The sequence below is a fragment of the Plectropomus leopardus genome, chromosome 23, assembly GCF_026936395.1.
Source record: "Plectropomus leopardus strain MGB_pleo_1.0 chromosome 23, ASM2693639v1, whole genome shotgun sequence".
NCBI lineage: Eukaryota > Metazoa > Chordata > Actinopteri > Perciformes > Serranidae > Plectropomus > Plectropomus leopardus.
Window position 1 is genome coordinate 11,258,537 of NC_142198.1, and position 13,925 is coordinate 11,272,461.

Below are 13,925 nucleotides of genomic sequence, written 5' to 3' on the forward strand. Positions count from 1 at the left end.
GTGCAACACGTAATACTCTTAATTTCTATTTAAAATTCCTTGGCCACATGTTCATCATTAGCTTTCTGAGCTTATTTGATAGATTGTCTGGCTTCTAAAATTGTGTCACTGACACAAATAAATAAATGCATGAGTAAAATTAAATCATCTGACAAGTTTGAGTAAACTTAGCTTATTTAAATAAGACAGACATTGCATGTAAAAATTGCAGGTCTATGTGGAGGAATACAGATTAAATGATGATGCAATTATATCTAAGGATCTGAGTTTCCAATGGAGATAATGACAATTATGATAAATGAACGTTTCTAATTAGTGATTTACAAAGAATGGTAGCATTGTGCAGTTTTTTTTTAACTTCATATGCCACCAGCCAAACAAACAAATCCCGAGCCCTTGATTGTTTTTTTTTTTATGTCTTTATGGTCTTTGCATCAGCACGAACGTACATTGTAAGCTGCAATTTTTGGTGCACCATCTAATTAATCAACTGTTTAAGAGACTGTACTACGTTGTTAATTACTGGGAACAAAGGCTCGTTTTTGTCTCTCAGCTCTTATTTAGGCCTTTTTGCATGCGTATAAACAGTTTCAGCATCTACTGTACAAAATATCTTTATCTTCAGTTGATCTCTGCTTAGCCACAAAACAGTCCCAGTTTTATGTGGATATAAAAAGATGGCTCTATTTAAAATTGTGGTCTGACATGAAGTAAAGAAATGCTTCTGAAAAGATTTGGAGCTTGGAAATGAGTGTATCTGATAGAGAGCCAGAGGAATTAAAAATTCCCATCTGCACAGTGACATTAATTCCTACATTCTGTTTCATTGTTAAAAAAAAAACAAAAAAAACTCAGGATTTTCAATTTGAAGCAATTCGGCAACTAGCTCTAATTAACTTCAGCATGTGGTAATTCTAATTCTTCAGTAATCCCCCTTGCCTTTTTGTCACTTTCTGACACAAGTTTTCATCTGTTACACTCACTATGGCTGTTTCCTCATTTTTACTGTCTTTTTCCCCCTTCAGTCACTTGCTCTCTCTGTGCTGAGCCTCTGATGACTTCCTGAGTTGAGAGGAGCCAGAAGTCTGCGTTATATCCCTGTGCCTCTCTGTTGGGAGTATGGTCGCTTATGTAGCTGAGGGAAGTGAAGTTGGCGTGAAAGTTATTTGTTTCAGATGCAATAACCCAGGGGAAAAGCCAAGGACTTGTGGGCTGCTGATGTGCGACATGTTGGTGGTGTAGCAAGGAACACGACAGGTCTGCGTGTTTGTGTGTCAGTGAGTGGGAGGAGATGTTTGAGTTTGCTGAGGGCAATGACACTAGTACTCTTTGTACTGTGATGTTGAAAGCACCTTCAGATTTAAAGTGCCTTCTGTGAAAGCTAGTAGGCTGATTTGTTTGGGCTTGCGGAGGGCCATCGTTTACTCCCTGTCAAATATTCCACTTTTAGCAAACATTTTTCCTTCATGTCTGGTTTCTTTTAAAGAGTCTCTATCATTACAAAATGACTCAGATATGAAGCTCCAAATATGCATGAATCTATTATATTCCTTCCATATGTATTCATATATTCATTATAACAAATGGAGAAACCAAAAATCAATTTCATGCTTCTGGATGTTTTTGTGAAACCATGTTGCTTCTTACCTGCAGTGTACCACCATGGGCCCTGCATCTGGAGGGTTGCAAGCTTTCACCCGTCTCAGGAAGGCCAGGAAAGGAGTGGGGTGCTCCGGTACCCCGTGGTCTGGCCAGGCTGTGAACTGGAACTGCCGCACCTCTCTCTTCTCACTGGAGCCATTCTGAATTATGGAGGTGAAGGAAGGTTAGTGACCAACACAGCTCACATGAAGTACTTGACAGATGTTTTGGGGTCTACAGCTGAGTTTCCACTAGACAATTTCAGTATAGTTCCCTTAGAACTGGTATGTAACCCGTACGCACATGTACCTAAACTCTAGATCTATTTTGTGTTTCCACGGCAGACACTTTTCTTACATGTAGGCAGAGTTTGTACTGGATGATAATAGCCACATTGCTGCTCTGTCCAGCTCTCATTATATTTTCTCTAGCAATGCAGAGGAAGGTCTGCACCTTGCTAATCATCCTTAGTGTAAGGTTTCATGCCAAAGTTTTTAGAGTCACTGACTCAGTAGATGGAACGTTTAAAAAGTTTTTTTTTTAAAACTGATGCTTCTCTCCTGACCAGTCAGTGGACAACAGTTTTTTTTGCTCAACCTTTTAGTATCGGATCACGGTGCTAGGTACCTTAACACAGGGGTAACAAAAAATGTGACGTAAAGGAGAGGTTCTATTGGTACCATCCAAAACTTTTAAAAAATGGAAACACAAAAATAACTTCTCTTATGTGTAACTAACAGAGCCGTCTAAACCAGGCTGCTTGGTGGAAATGAGGCTACTGTAGGTCAAGAAATCCAAATGCCCCTTACTTTAAAAAGTGCAAATGTCCTGACACAGTATGTAGCCAGCTCTACTGTGTCTAGTAGTGTCACTTGGATGAGGCCATATGTCTCCGTCCCTCTTGTAGGCCAGTATTGGTCACATTTTACCTGCAGTGAAGAGAAACACCACATTACACAAGGTCTAGATCGGAATACAATAACAGTTTTTGCCCTATAGTAAGATGAGATTTGTCTGTCCAATTGAGGTTTATTTACTGAGTGCAAATGCTCCTTTTCAACAGGGCCCTTCTTAACATTCACACACTTATACACAAAGTCAAACAATGGTAAAATAAATGTCCGAATTCCCCTCATCCCTGCTGACTAGATTTGATTTCATAATCAATTAAATGGCCTGAGATATTTGTAAAGAGCCGACGGAGCTATTAATTATCGTGACATACTCTGTAATTACAAAGGTAGCCGCAGTTTCCAATCGTATCACATGCTCAGCTTTATTGCCATTCGAGTGTACAGCTTTGTATTCCAGTTAACGGCCAATAAAAAACTGCTCCATCATAGCATTACTGCTGAGCTGACAAAGGGAAGCACATACTGGTGTTGGGGAGGAAATAACTGGGTTCAGATTCACTTGTTTTTCTTCATGCTGTCCATTAGAACTAAAGTGGGGTTTTAGCAGAATGTAAACATAATCAAAATGTCATCATGCTCAACAAATCCTGTTGCCTGGTGATCTGTGGCTGTTGAGGTATATGACACCAGTTGTACCACTGGAATATTCAAATCTCTAAAATGTGCGCTATACACTCATTTCCTAAGCAGCTGTTATAAGACTGACACCAGTAGCACTGTGACACCAGGAGAAAATGAATGGATTCATAATAGCATTTACTTGCAAATACTCAAGCTTTAGATATGCAGAACGTACATACAAAGACAGCTTGAGTGCTTCCCAGCAAGTGATACGACTGATTAATATGAAAGACAGGAGCTGTTGGCAGCAACAAAAGCGCATTATGCACTACAAATGTCAAACAACATAATAGTATGGAGGCATCCGGGTGGGAGATGTCTCACAGGAATCCTTTACGGCGGAGCCAAGATACACTCTTATATCACAAAGCATCTGTAGAGTGAAACGGACACCTGACAGCATGAGGCGAATTTAATTGAAGAATTATGCATTTTACAGTGCCTATAATGTTGAAAATCAGCCAAGGGATCTTATTTGCTTTGCAGATTGTACAGATACTGCTCTGTGGATTGAGTCAGCAGCACCCCTGTTAACACTATGCCAGGATGTTAGAAAAGGCGTACAAGTGTGAAGGTCAGTAGCTTATGGAGCCTGTGCGAGCTTTATGTGCTCAGTCAAACACTGTAAGATGTGCAAGACAGAGAGACAAAGTGCCTTTTCACCATGTCAATCTTAAAGAAGGAGTGAGTGCGTACAGCCAGGCAATGTAGCTTTTCAGGCTTTGAGTCTTTTAATCACTGATTGTAATCCAGTGCCTTCAGCAGTGCTCCGCTAATGAAGGGAACCATGCCACTAATCAGTCAGGACTAAACAACAACAGAAAGTGTAAAGAAAGGATTGAGGATATCAGTGAGGAACACGATGGAACTTGGCTTCGCCTGCAGAATAAATACAAAGGCATATGGGGAGGACCAAAATTCAACATACTGTACAAATTAAACAGTAGATAAAGGACTTCAAATTGACTGTGTCACCAGTGGGTGGACGGTAACAAAGTACATTTACTTAAGTACTGTACTCAAGAGCAGTTTTTGAGTATCTGTTCTTTACTTGAATATTATTTCTTTTGGAAACTTCTTACTTTGACTCCATTACATTTGAAAGACAAATATTTTACTTTTGACTTTGCTTTGCTCTGAAGTTAGCAGATATTGAGCAGTTTTTTTTCCTCTTTTCCAAAATGCAAAAGTCTGTAAACTGTGATTGTGCACTTCTGCATGTGGTTTGTTTATAAGTGGTGTTTCCTGTATGCCAATGCCTTGTGCATGCGTTACTCTGACTGGGTTAATGAAATGCAAAATATGTTTTTGATTGTGTGTTTCTGTGGACATTTTTATAGCCTTTGTAGCATATTAATCATTTTTATGAGTTGGGGTTGTACATCCCAAAGTTAAAAATTAAAACAAACTTCTGCCCTGTTATTTAATTGAATACTACTTGGAGCTATAGAGTACTGTAGAGAAATATGACTTTCTCTTACCCTGGACCTCTCCTCCAGTTTGGTCATCATGACGATGATCGCGCTCCTCTGCTCCCAGATCATCCTCCAGAATTCACCAAACGTCTCTGGCAGAGATCCTTGGGTGGCAATATAGGCATTCTGTTTCCTGTAGCCGTCAATGTAGTTGGCATTGATGTAGTCACTTCCAGGGATACCTGAAAAAGTGATGAGGCATGAGCTGAGTTGTTATGCAAGACAAATACTCAAATATTGATTCATGAGAGGCACCAATGTTTTGCAGAGGACATGGATATTTAGCTGGTGGCTGTCTCAAAACAATGGTTACTTTTGTTCATCTAATACAGTGTGGAAAAGATAGAAATTGTCCCAAACTTGTAATCGTTGCTTCCTAGTTGATATAACTCTTGATTTCCGCTTTGATTATATGAGGTAATGTCAGATTCTCCCCCCAGTGGACACTGCATGAGGCTACCCTCTGTTTCCTAAAATGAAGTCGATTACCGCAACATTTTTGTATTAAATTTAAAAATGGCATTAAACAGTAACATTTGGAACCAGTGTTACAGTCCATAAGGATTTGTATTTGCTATCAACAACACTTTTAAATCCGCAGCTTTTGTGTCGCTCTTTCATATCTGCAACTGACTTGCAGATAAAGCTTGGTCTGTAAAAGTCTATCACCTCACATGGAGAAAAACAAACCAACAAAAAAACCAGCAAAACAATTTCCCCCCTCCCCTACCCTCCTCACTCCTCCTTCCCTTTGCTTATATTAAATGAAAGGCACAGCAGCCTTTTCCAATCCAGGCGAAAGAGACAGAGCTGACAGCTAGTCAATGCTTCAGGACTGGCAGTTTAGGGGCTTCGTGCACACATGGTCGACCAAGATAAGTCTCATCTGCATGGACGCCACGTATCAGAGAATCCCCTCACTATAACTGCTCCCCCCTCCCCCTCTCTCCCCCAGACTCTCTTTTACTCCCAGGTAACTTATTCAACAGAAAAAAGGAAAGAAAATGGAATATGAACACATTCAAAGACCAACCCACATATTTTTTTTATTCTTATTCCGACTGTCCCCCGCCCTCTCTTTTGCAGTTGAAGTTGTCCACACAGCCAGACGGCTGTACATTTCCATGATGGACAAGGGATAAATGCAATTAAGCCCAGTGCATTTTCAAATTGAAAAGAAAAAGCAAAAAGAGACATTACTGTGGTTTAATGAGAATGCGGCAAGTTGTTTAATGCACATTTGCAAATGGATTTTGCTTTTGTGCTTTCTGTCACTCAGGATTTGTACAAATTCTACCATTTTCTCTGTCAATATGCGTATTGAAAAATAAACATTGCTAAAGCGTTGTTCAGTACTCAGTAGCCCTCACAGAAAAGCAAAGGAATCTCAAAGGAAGCAAAGATTTTAGGTACAACATTCTCATGGTGATAAAGATGATGATTCTTAGAAGTAGTAGTATATTCACCATAAGACTGTGTGCTGTTGTGAGAAGATGGTTATAGTCACACTATCAAATTCCAACACTGTCTTAATAAATGACCTCTTTGTAGAATAACAGCTGGCTTGTGACAGCTACCACGCTAAATATAGATCACTGGAAAAGAAATTGAGCTCTTGTATAACTTTTTAATGTTTCAAAAAGACCATAGAATTGGTGGAATTTGGAGGGAACATAAAATTTGCAAGGATCATACAAAAAAATGATACATACTAATTGAAATCAGAAACTGTACAATTTGGCAAACCAAGTGTGGACAAAGTTTTAGGGATTAACTTTGAATTCCAGTTTAATCCTGCTAAGCCCATGTTTTGTACGGTCAAGCAACTTGGCAAGAGGTGCCTCGACAGTTGATGAAGTAGAGCAAATTCAGCGATGTCACATCAGTTAAAAGTTCACAAATGTTCTCAAGCGTCTGAGCGCCTGTATTCCGAAGATTCTGCTGATCCATCCCCACATCAATATATTCTGAAAGTAGCGGTCTTCAAATTCTGATGTCAAATCCCAAATCCCTTTTTATTCAAAGAACTCAATCAAAGTAAACAATGGACAGATTGCTTGCCAAAAGGCTTTAAGCTTTAGAAGGAAAAGAGGAAGTCCCTCATGTCCCCCTGGCTGAGAACTACTCGCTTGCTACAGCACAAAGGCTCCAATGTGGTTGTGCAGATGTGTTTATACGCCCAGCTAATGGAGTTCCATCAACACTCAAGCTGTGTGTTGTTTCTGAGAGACTGCAAAAAGGGCTCTTTGAGTCTTTATCTATCTGTTTTTGTCACAATGGCCATTTACTTCTTTGTTTATTTCCCTTCGCCCTCCATGGGAGCAGCTCAATGGAAATGGTTAATTAATAGCTATGTGTGTATGTGCAGTTGTGTTTATTCCAATAAATTTGTGAAGGAGCCAGCACTTAACAAGCCATTTCAAAATTGACTTTTAGTTCTTAGAAGCTTTACTGTACTGTGCAACACTTCTGGGCTGGTTCATGTTAGGTTTGTGATGGGCTCAAGTGTAAAATTGTATCTTGAGTGAGTCCTGTCCATATAATGTTACTAGCAATGCCTCTGACTTATCTTATTTTAGCACTTCATTTATCTGTCTTGCTGTGAGTTTTGCTTGACAGTTTCAACCACATGACAAATGGGCAAACACATTTTTATGTCTGATTTTAGAAAAGGTGCATCCACACAAATAAGTAATGTGTAATGCAAATTACAATGAGCTATACCAGGGTTTCCCACACATTCATTAATTTGTGGCAACCCACCATGATTAAAACATCTGCCTCCACATACAGATTTGATATTTTTGCAGCTGGACCATTCATTGGAAAATAAATGCTGATCATTTTCATTTTAACAAATTCTCAGAGCATACTCTGGGCACAGACGGAGCAGCACAACACCAGATGCAGTGAAATGGAAACTTAACGCTCTAATTCTGTGGGAACCACTGGCTACACTGTCTATCTGTCAGTGTATGCACTGCTCTGATTTCGAGGTATAAATTACAGTCAAGAAACAGGCGAAAGCTTCATACAAAATAGTTCTAAAAGAATTACTGGATATTAAGTCAGAAAAACTGTTGTTCCTGAAACTTGCATCTCTCTTACTGCAGTTGATTGTTTAATCTGACCTGAAAGATTGCCTCAGCATTTTAAGGGAAAATTGCCAGTTTCTAAAACCACCTCTTTCTTTGCAAGCACCTGAGGCATGAAAGGGAATAAGTAGTCTGACTTGCTTGTGTAGGAATATAATTTAAAAGTGCATTGGGTTGCGCTCCTGAGGTCTCAAAGATACAGTTGTACTGGCTGTCTGTTGAATCGATACAGCTGTTGGGAGGGAAAATGTCTGTGGGCGGCATACCGTCAATAGCAGAGAGCAAGACTCTGGAGTGGTCGTAGGCAATCACATTGGCATATCTGTTCTTTGGTTTATTGACCTCCAGGTTAGAGTGCTCCCATGTAAACTGCTGGCCAGGGTCGATGGACTGTGAAGCAGAAGAAAATTGATCATTACAATAGAATATTATGTATGATACAATATTGCATGGACATTTAACAATAGTTCATTGCTGAAATTGAATTCAATTCCATGGCAATTGCCCATGAGTTGTTCGTGAAAGATCAATATTAGAAAGCTTCAGAAATATCACCACAGAGCAACTGGAAATGAAGATGCTATGTTATATTGCTTACGTCTCTTAAACAGTGCGCAACTCAAGGCCATACTAAGTCTTGTGTCTCTTCAAACATTTACCAGGCTTTTGTTTGTCTAGGGCTATGAGGAAGGCGGTTTATAAAAGTGAAAGCTTTGATTTCAGTCTTTTCTGGTGTGTCCTCTTTGTCCCACAGTCTCTTTTCTGTACACTGACATGTGGCTGAAAAAAAATTATTTTGTATTAATGCTATGCATAACATTGATTTTTGGAGCTGCTGTATTGTGTTCCTCATGTGAACACAACAGTGATTCAGAAGTATTGCCTCATCTTCTAGCCCTTCGGCGTGGAATTGTTTTGTCTTTTTTCTTGCCCTCAAGGTCAAATAACATTTAAGGCTGGCCATTTTCAGCTCACAGTTTCCACCAAGTGCAGAGGATTAATACACATAGCATTTACAAGGACATAAAAAAAGCATGAGCATGCAAGAATTCCTAGCCTTGCCAGTTAAAAGCCGAAAAAGTTGTGACCGTGATAGAAAAGTACTTGAGGTTAACTGAGTCCAAAGGAAATTATTGTTCTCTGACTGAAAGCTGATTTAGTACATGAATAGTTGAACCCAGACTTTTATTCTTCTAAGTTAATTTAAATAAAGTCTATTCTGGCCTCTCAGTATCTTGTAGAAAATGGTGTGTCAACAGACACTGGAATCTAAGTTGAAGTCTGCAAAGCTTGAATTAAAAATGGAAGAGTACATTTCCTGGATGGAAATTTGACATAGAAGGTGGATTGTATACTTTTTAGAACAATGTGAATTATGTTATAACTTTGGCATGAAATGACCTCCACATATGAATGATTAGATTCAGAAAAAGATGTTCTGAATAGGCCTCAAAGGAAAAACTTGTGTTCTGTCGGTTTTACGGCGCATACTAGAATACCACACTTGAGATTAGTTCAACAGAATTTGCAATCCAAGCCCTCTATCAGCTTTGTAAAACAGGGATTGATAATGCTCCCACATCACCAATAAATAAACTATAAAATCTAATATCACAAAGGGAAAATACAAAGATATGAAAGATGGCATTCCATTCCACATTACAGGGGAAATATTGTGCTTGTGTTTTTAATGACCACAGACTGCTTTTATGACTTAATCTCCACTGGAAGTAGAAACCCAAGTACAATCGGACACATTGTAACTACCAGCCACATTAGTACACTGACCTTGCTTATAATCTAGAGAGAGATATGAATATAATCACACTTTTATGACTTATTTGGGTAATTTATTGGAGCAATAAATGCTAAAGATAAGCTTAATTATTCATTTTTAATGATGGCAAACTTTATAATACTCTACCACGGAAGGGAGGTATTAAAGAGCATGTGAGCTCAGTGTGAATACAATAACACATTTCAGTACTTTTTTATCTGCAGCAATCACTTAAAGCAGCAATATGTGGGGGACAGACCACTGGCTAAGCCTTATATTTTATCAAAATATGTTGAAACAGTGGACTGCAACATTGCTCATAATAAAAATCTTTATTTCATTGTGCTCACAAAATTGCTTTCCACTGCTCTCGAATAAGCACTATGAAATTGGAATTCAATGTACTTAAGCTGCAGTAATGATTGGGCAGCTTGGCAGCCACCCATATGGTGACCTCATAGATTCTGGAGCCGTTGCAGGACCCGCAGAGAGAAACGGGCAGCGAAAGGGTGACCATTCCTATCTCACACCATGCCCCTGAATCGACCTCTCGCTCGAATAGTTTTTCTTACTCCATGAGTGTTCTGTAAATACAAGTTCATCTACAATGCAAAGCCAATATGAGGGAAACATTTCTATTGTCTGACTACTGCCCATGGGGATTCAAGGGAGCTTAAATTTTAAGGTCTAATCACAAGATTTGTTCCTTGATGCATTTTTCTTATAGTGGCTGTTCGTTCTACAGTAAGACTTTAGCTCACATGTAGATAATATAACTGACTGGACTGTGGCATTTGAAATCTCCAGAATCTAGCAGAACATTAGTCACTCCCATTGGCATAGTAGCATAATTCTCAAGAATAATCAATACTGAATATCCCTCTATATATAGTATATTGTATGTACAGTATGTCCTTTGCTCCATCCAACACGGTACTGCAAGGTGCAGTGCTGCCTTTGATTTTTAATCCAATTATTTTTATTGATTGTTAAGATTATTGCAGAAGTTGATAAAAAAGGAATTAGACAGGATTAGTATCCAGGTTGGTTGCAACTTCAAATATGTGCTGTATTTAGGGTTTTACCACTCATCACCATGCAGATATCCAGTGCAGTCACAGCATATTGATTGAGCAACACTGATTTCACCTTTTTGATAGTAAAAATTATGTCATGTAGATGTCTTTTCTCTGTGCAGATGTTTTGATATGTTGTGGGTGTCACACTGCCATTTTTACGCTGTTTAGTCATTTAGGCCTTGTCCACAGTGGACATTTTTGACTTGTTGTAACAGGAAAAGCACAGGTGTCATTAATAACATTAATGATGGCTTCTTTGTCATTCAAGTGTCTCAGTCAATCATCAGTGAGCCCGCAGGCTCAATAGCAGGGCACTGGAAGTGGAAATGGAGTCAGCCATTATTAATGTTTATAATTACCCCTGTGCATTTCCTGCTATGACATGTCAAAATGACTGCAGAGAAAAAGGCACACTGACTGATTTTAGATCTCTGGTGAAGATATTTCTCATGAAAATATTTCCCAACTCTAAAATAGACTATTTGGCAGCCATCCAGCAATTGTTGACGTGCTTTAAGTGCTGTGTGGTTGCCATGGGTATGCAATGGATAGGATTAGCGCTTCAAAATATCACTAAATGTGTGTGTTGACTGAAATGTGTGCAATGGCTGTATATAAAGATGGCCTGCATGACAGCTCCCTATAAGCAGTGATGGAATGTAACTAAGTACATTTACTCAATTACTGTACATAAGTATGAATTTGAGGTACTTATACTTGTCTGTTATTTTCATTTTGCTTTATACTTCTATTCTACATTTCATAAGCGAAATTTTGTACTTTTTACTTAACTACATTCATCAGAAAGGGTTGGTGACTAATTACTTTACAAATTAAGATTTTTGCATAAAAAGCATAAGAAAATTTTATAAAATATGATATTTTGTTATAAATTAAACAATCCAACAGTTAATAAAAGTACAGCTGAAGCAATTATTCGAAAAGAAAATTAAATAGATATTAGCTATTTTTGATCAACATTTCAGTCATTTTTAATTCATTTAGAATCATTTTTTCTTTTTTTTTTTCTTTAAAAAAAGATTTTCTGGATTGGGTACTTTTTAAAAGAAAAAAAGATTTTCTGGATTGGGTACTTTTACTTTTAATATGTTAAGTACATGTTCTTCATCATACTTACTCACTATAATAATTTATATACATCATAATCATAAAGCCCACCTCCTCCATGTTCGCAGATGATGGGATAAAGGCCAAACTAAAGTATCGGAGTACATGACAAAAAAAGGTTTGTCAGAGATGTTTTTTGCCATTTAAGATGGTTCTTATCGTGATAATGTTTGCTCACTTGTTTGTTTTCCTGATAAGTTTGGTTTTATTGAGTTACATGCTGTAAAAAGGGGGTGTGATGTCATGTTTGACAGCTTTATGTTGATTGGTGTGCTCATGATCAGTGAAGCTGCTCGTAATTGGGTCAGATATGTTTATGGGTGGGAACTATGCAGTGGCTTCATCTTCTGATTGCAACTGCAGACTCTGCTTCCAAATGATGTCATCAGCATGCAATGGCAGCGTCTGTATCTGGGATATTTTGGTTTCATTTTTGTACAGAGGGGGGAATTGAATACGCAACGTCCATCTTCAAATACAGTGTTTTGGACAGGTGCATGCACCCATTTAAAACTAGACATGTATTATATTTTTGCTGCAACACTCTTGCAACAGCATTTATAATGATTGCTTTGGATTTGCTGCCACTTACCTCATATTCTTGTGAAAACTTGAGGTTGTCATTGGCTTTCAGGCGCTCCAGATGATCTGCAAGGTCCATAATTGGGATTGGAGGATGGCTAGCCATACCTGTCAATCAGATGGACTGAAGGTCAGTCAGCAGTCTTTTAAGAAGGCATCACCCAAGCACAAGCCAACAGTGAATCATTAGATAAGCAGCATGTGTGTTTAACAGGGGGAATGGAAGAGTGGATCTTGTTAGGCTAGTTTGTTCACTCAAAGCAGTGGCCATGCTCATAAAGAGAATATGGACACAGAAGCCAATGAGAAGTCACCGAGCACAACTTGCCCCACTGGGACTCTCCCTATTGAGAGAGAAAAACGTTATTCACACAGAAAGCTGCGGTGGATAGTTAGCATGACAGTAAGACACAGACACAAACAAACATCCCCAAAAGACAAACAAACCAAAAAAAAAAACAAAAAAAAAAAACATTCAAAATGTTAGGCCAGATGTTGATGTCTGCTTTGAGTGATGACATGTTTTCAGGCTGTCATTTCAAACTCCGCCTCCTGTGATGACATAGCAGTAACACCAGATGGATTAGATGTGAATGAGAATACAAGACTAGGCAGAAAAAAGGAAAAGAAGGGAATTAAAGCTATTGAAAACAAAACCATGTCAAATGCATAATCGAGACCAACTAACTTGACAAATGGAGGTTACTGGGGTGACTGGACGCACCTGAACCTGTGGAGGAAACGGCGGTGTAATTAAATATATTGCAGATGTCATTAGCAATGTGATGACTATTTTCTTCAACAAACAGAAGGTAAAATTGAAATGTGACAAGAAGTAGTTGAATGATTTATGTGTATTCTAAATGGGACATTCATTAGTAACATACAAGTCGTCATGCTAGAAGCTCGGCTATGCCACCATGCTTATTTCATGGAAATAAGAAAGCGTACAGGGAATAAAAATTCTAGCAGCACGAATCAAAGTGGAGCAACCATAGGATATGATTTGACATTGATGTTAACCTGAGGATGCTGACATGGTGATATACTACTTGCATAGTCTGCAGTTAAGTGTACTTGACTTTGACAATGTGGAGTTGACATTGTTGAATATAGGTGGTATTCGAGGTGAGTCATCGGCATATTTAAGAGATGTACAGAAACAATCAAACGTGGGGTTTGAACAGTTCTGATGTTCACGAGGACAACTTTTTGTGCATGCTTCTGCAATCCAGCCTCTGACCAAAGATCTGCAACTTGACAACTCAGGTGCCATTTTGACACACCAGTTGCACGGCTGTGTCTCTCCCTCTCTCCACTGAGGTGATGTTTCATTTTGGTTGCTGGCACAAGTGGGCATTAGCTAATGGAAGCTGTACCTCGTTTTCCCACCCACTCTCATGTTTCTGAAAGACGGTAAAGGGTGTTTCTATTGCAGCCCGCTACTCAAAATCCATTTCCACCACTGGGGGACAATGAAAGTACCATTTCCAACACGCTGTCGCTCAAATATCAAGCATCCTTAAGATGAAAATGTCCATTGAGGGGTAAAGAGGTGGAAGAAAGGGTAGAGAGTAGGGGAGAGAGGTGGTCTAATGTAGAAGTGCTTCGGG

The 13,925-nt window shown here is 38.9% G+C and overlaps 1 protein-coding gene across 32 annotated transcripts in view; it reads right to left on the reverse strand.

Annotated features, from left to right (window-relative positions):
- Positions 1 to 13,925, reverse strand: part of LOC121961980 (receptor-type tyrosine-protein phosphatase delta-like) — a 406,358-nt gene that overhangs the window by 11,749 nt on the left and 380,684 nt on the right. For 19 of the 32 annotated variants that reach the window (XM_088073833.1, XM_088073825.1, XM_088073823.1 and 16 more), the window contains 6 exons: positions 13,001 to 13,042; positions 12,323 to 12,420; positions 8,013 to 8,136; positions 4,658 to 4,833; positions 2,451 to 2,570; positions 1,648 to 1,802 (listed from right to left, as the gene is read on the reverse strand). In XM_088073833.1, coding sequence (XP_087929959.1) covers positions 1,648 to 1,802; positions 2,451 to 2,570; positions 4,658 to 4,833; positions 8,013 to 8,136; positions 12,323 to 12,420; positions 13,001 to 13,042 — 715 coding nt within the window. The remainder of the gene's footprint in view (positions 1 to 1,647; positions 1,803 to 2,450; positions 2,571 to 4,657; positions 4,834 to 8,012; positions 8,137 to 12,322; positions 12,421 to 13,000; positions 13,043 to 13,925) is intronic. The other 13 variants (XM_088073842.1, XM_088073840.1, XM_088073829.1 and 10 more) reach the window with 1 other exon arrangement.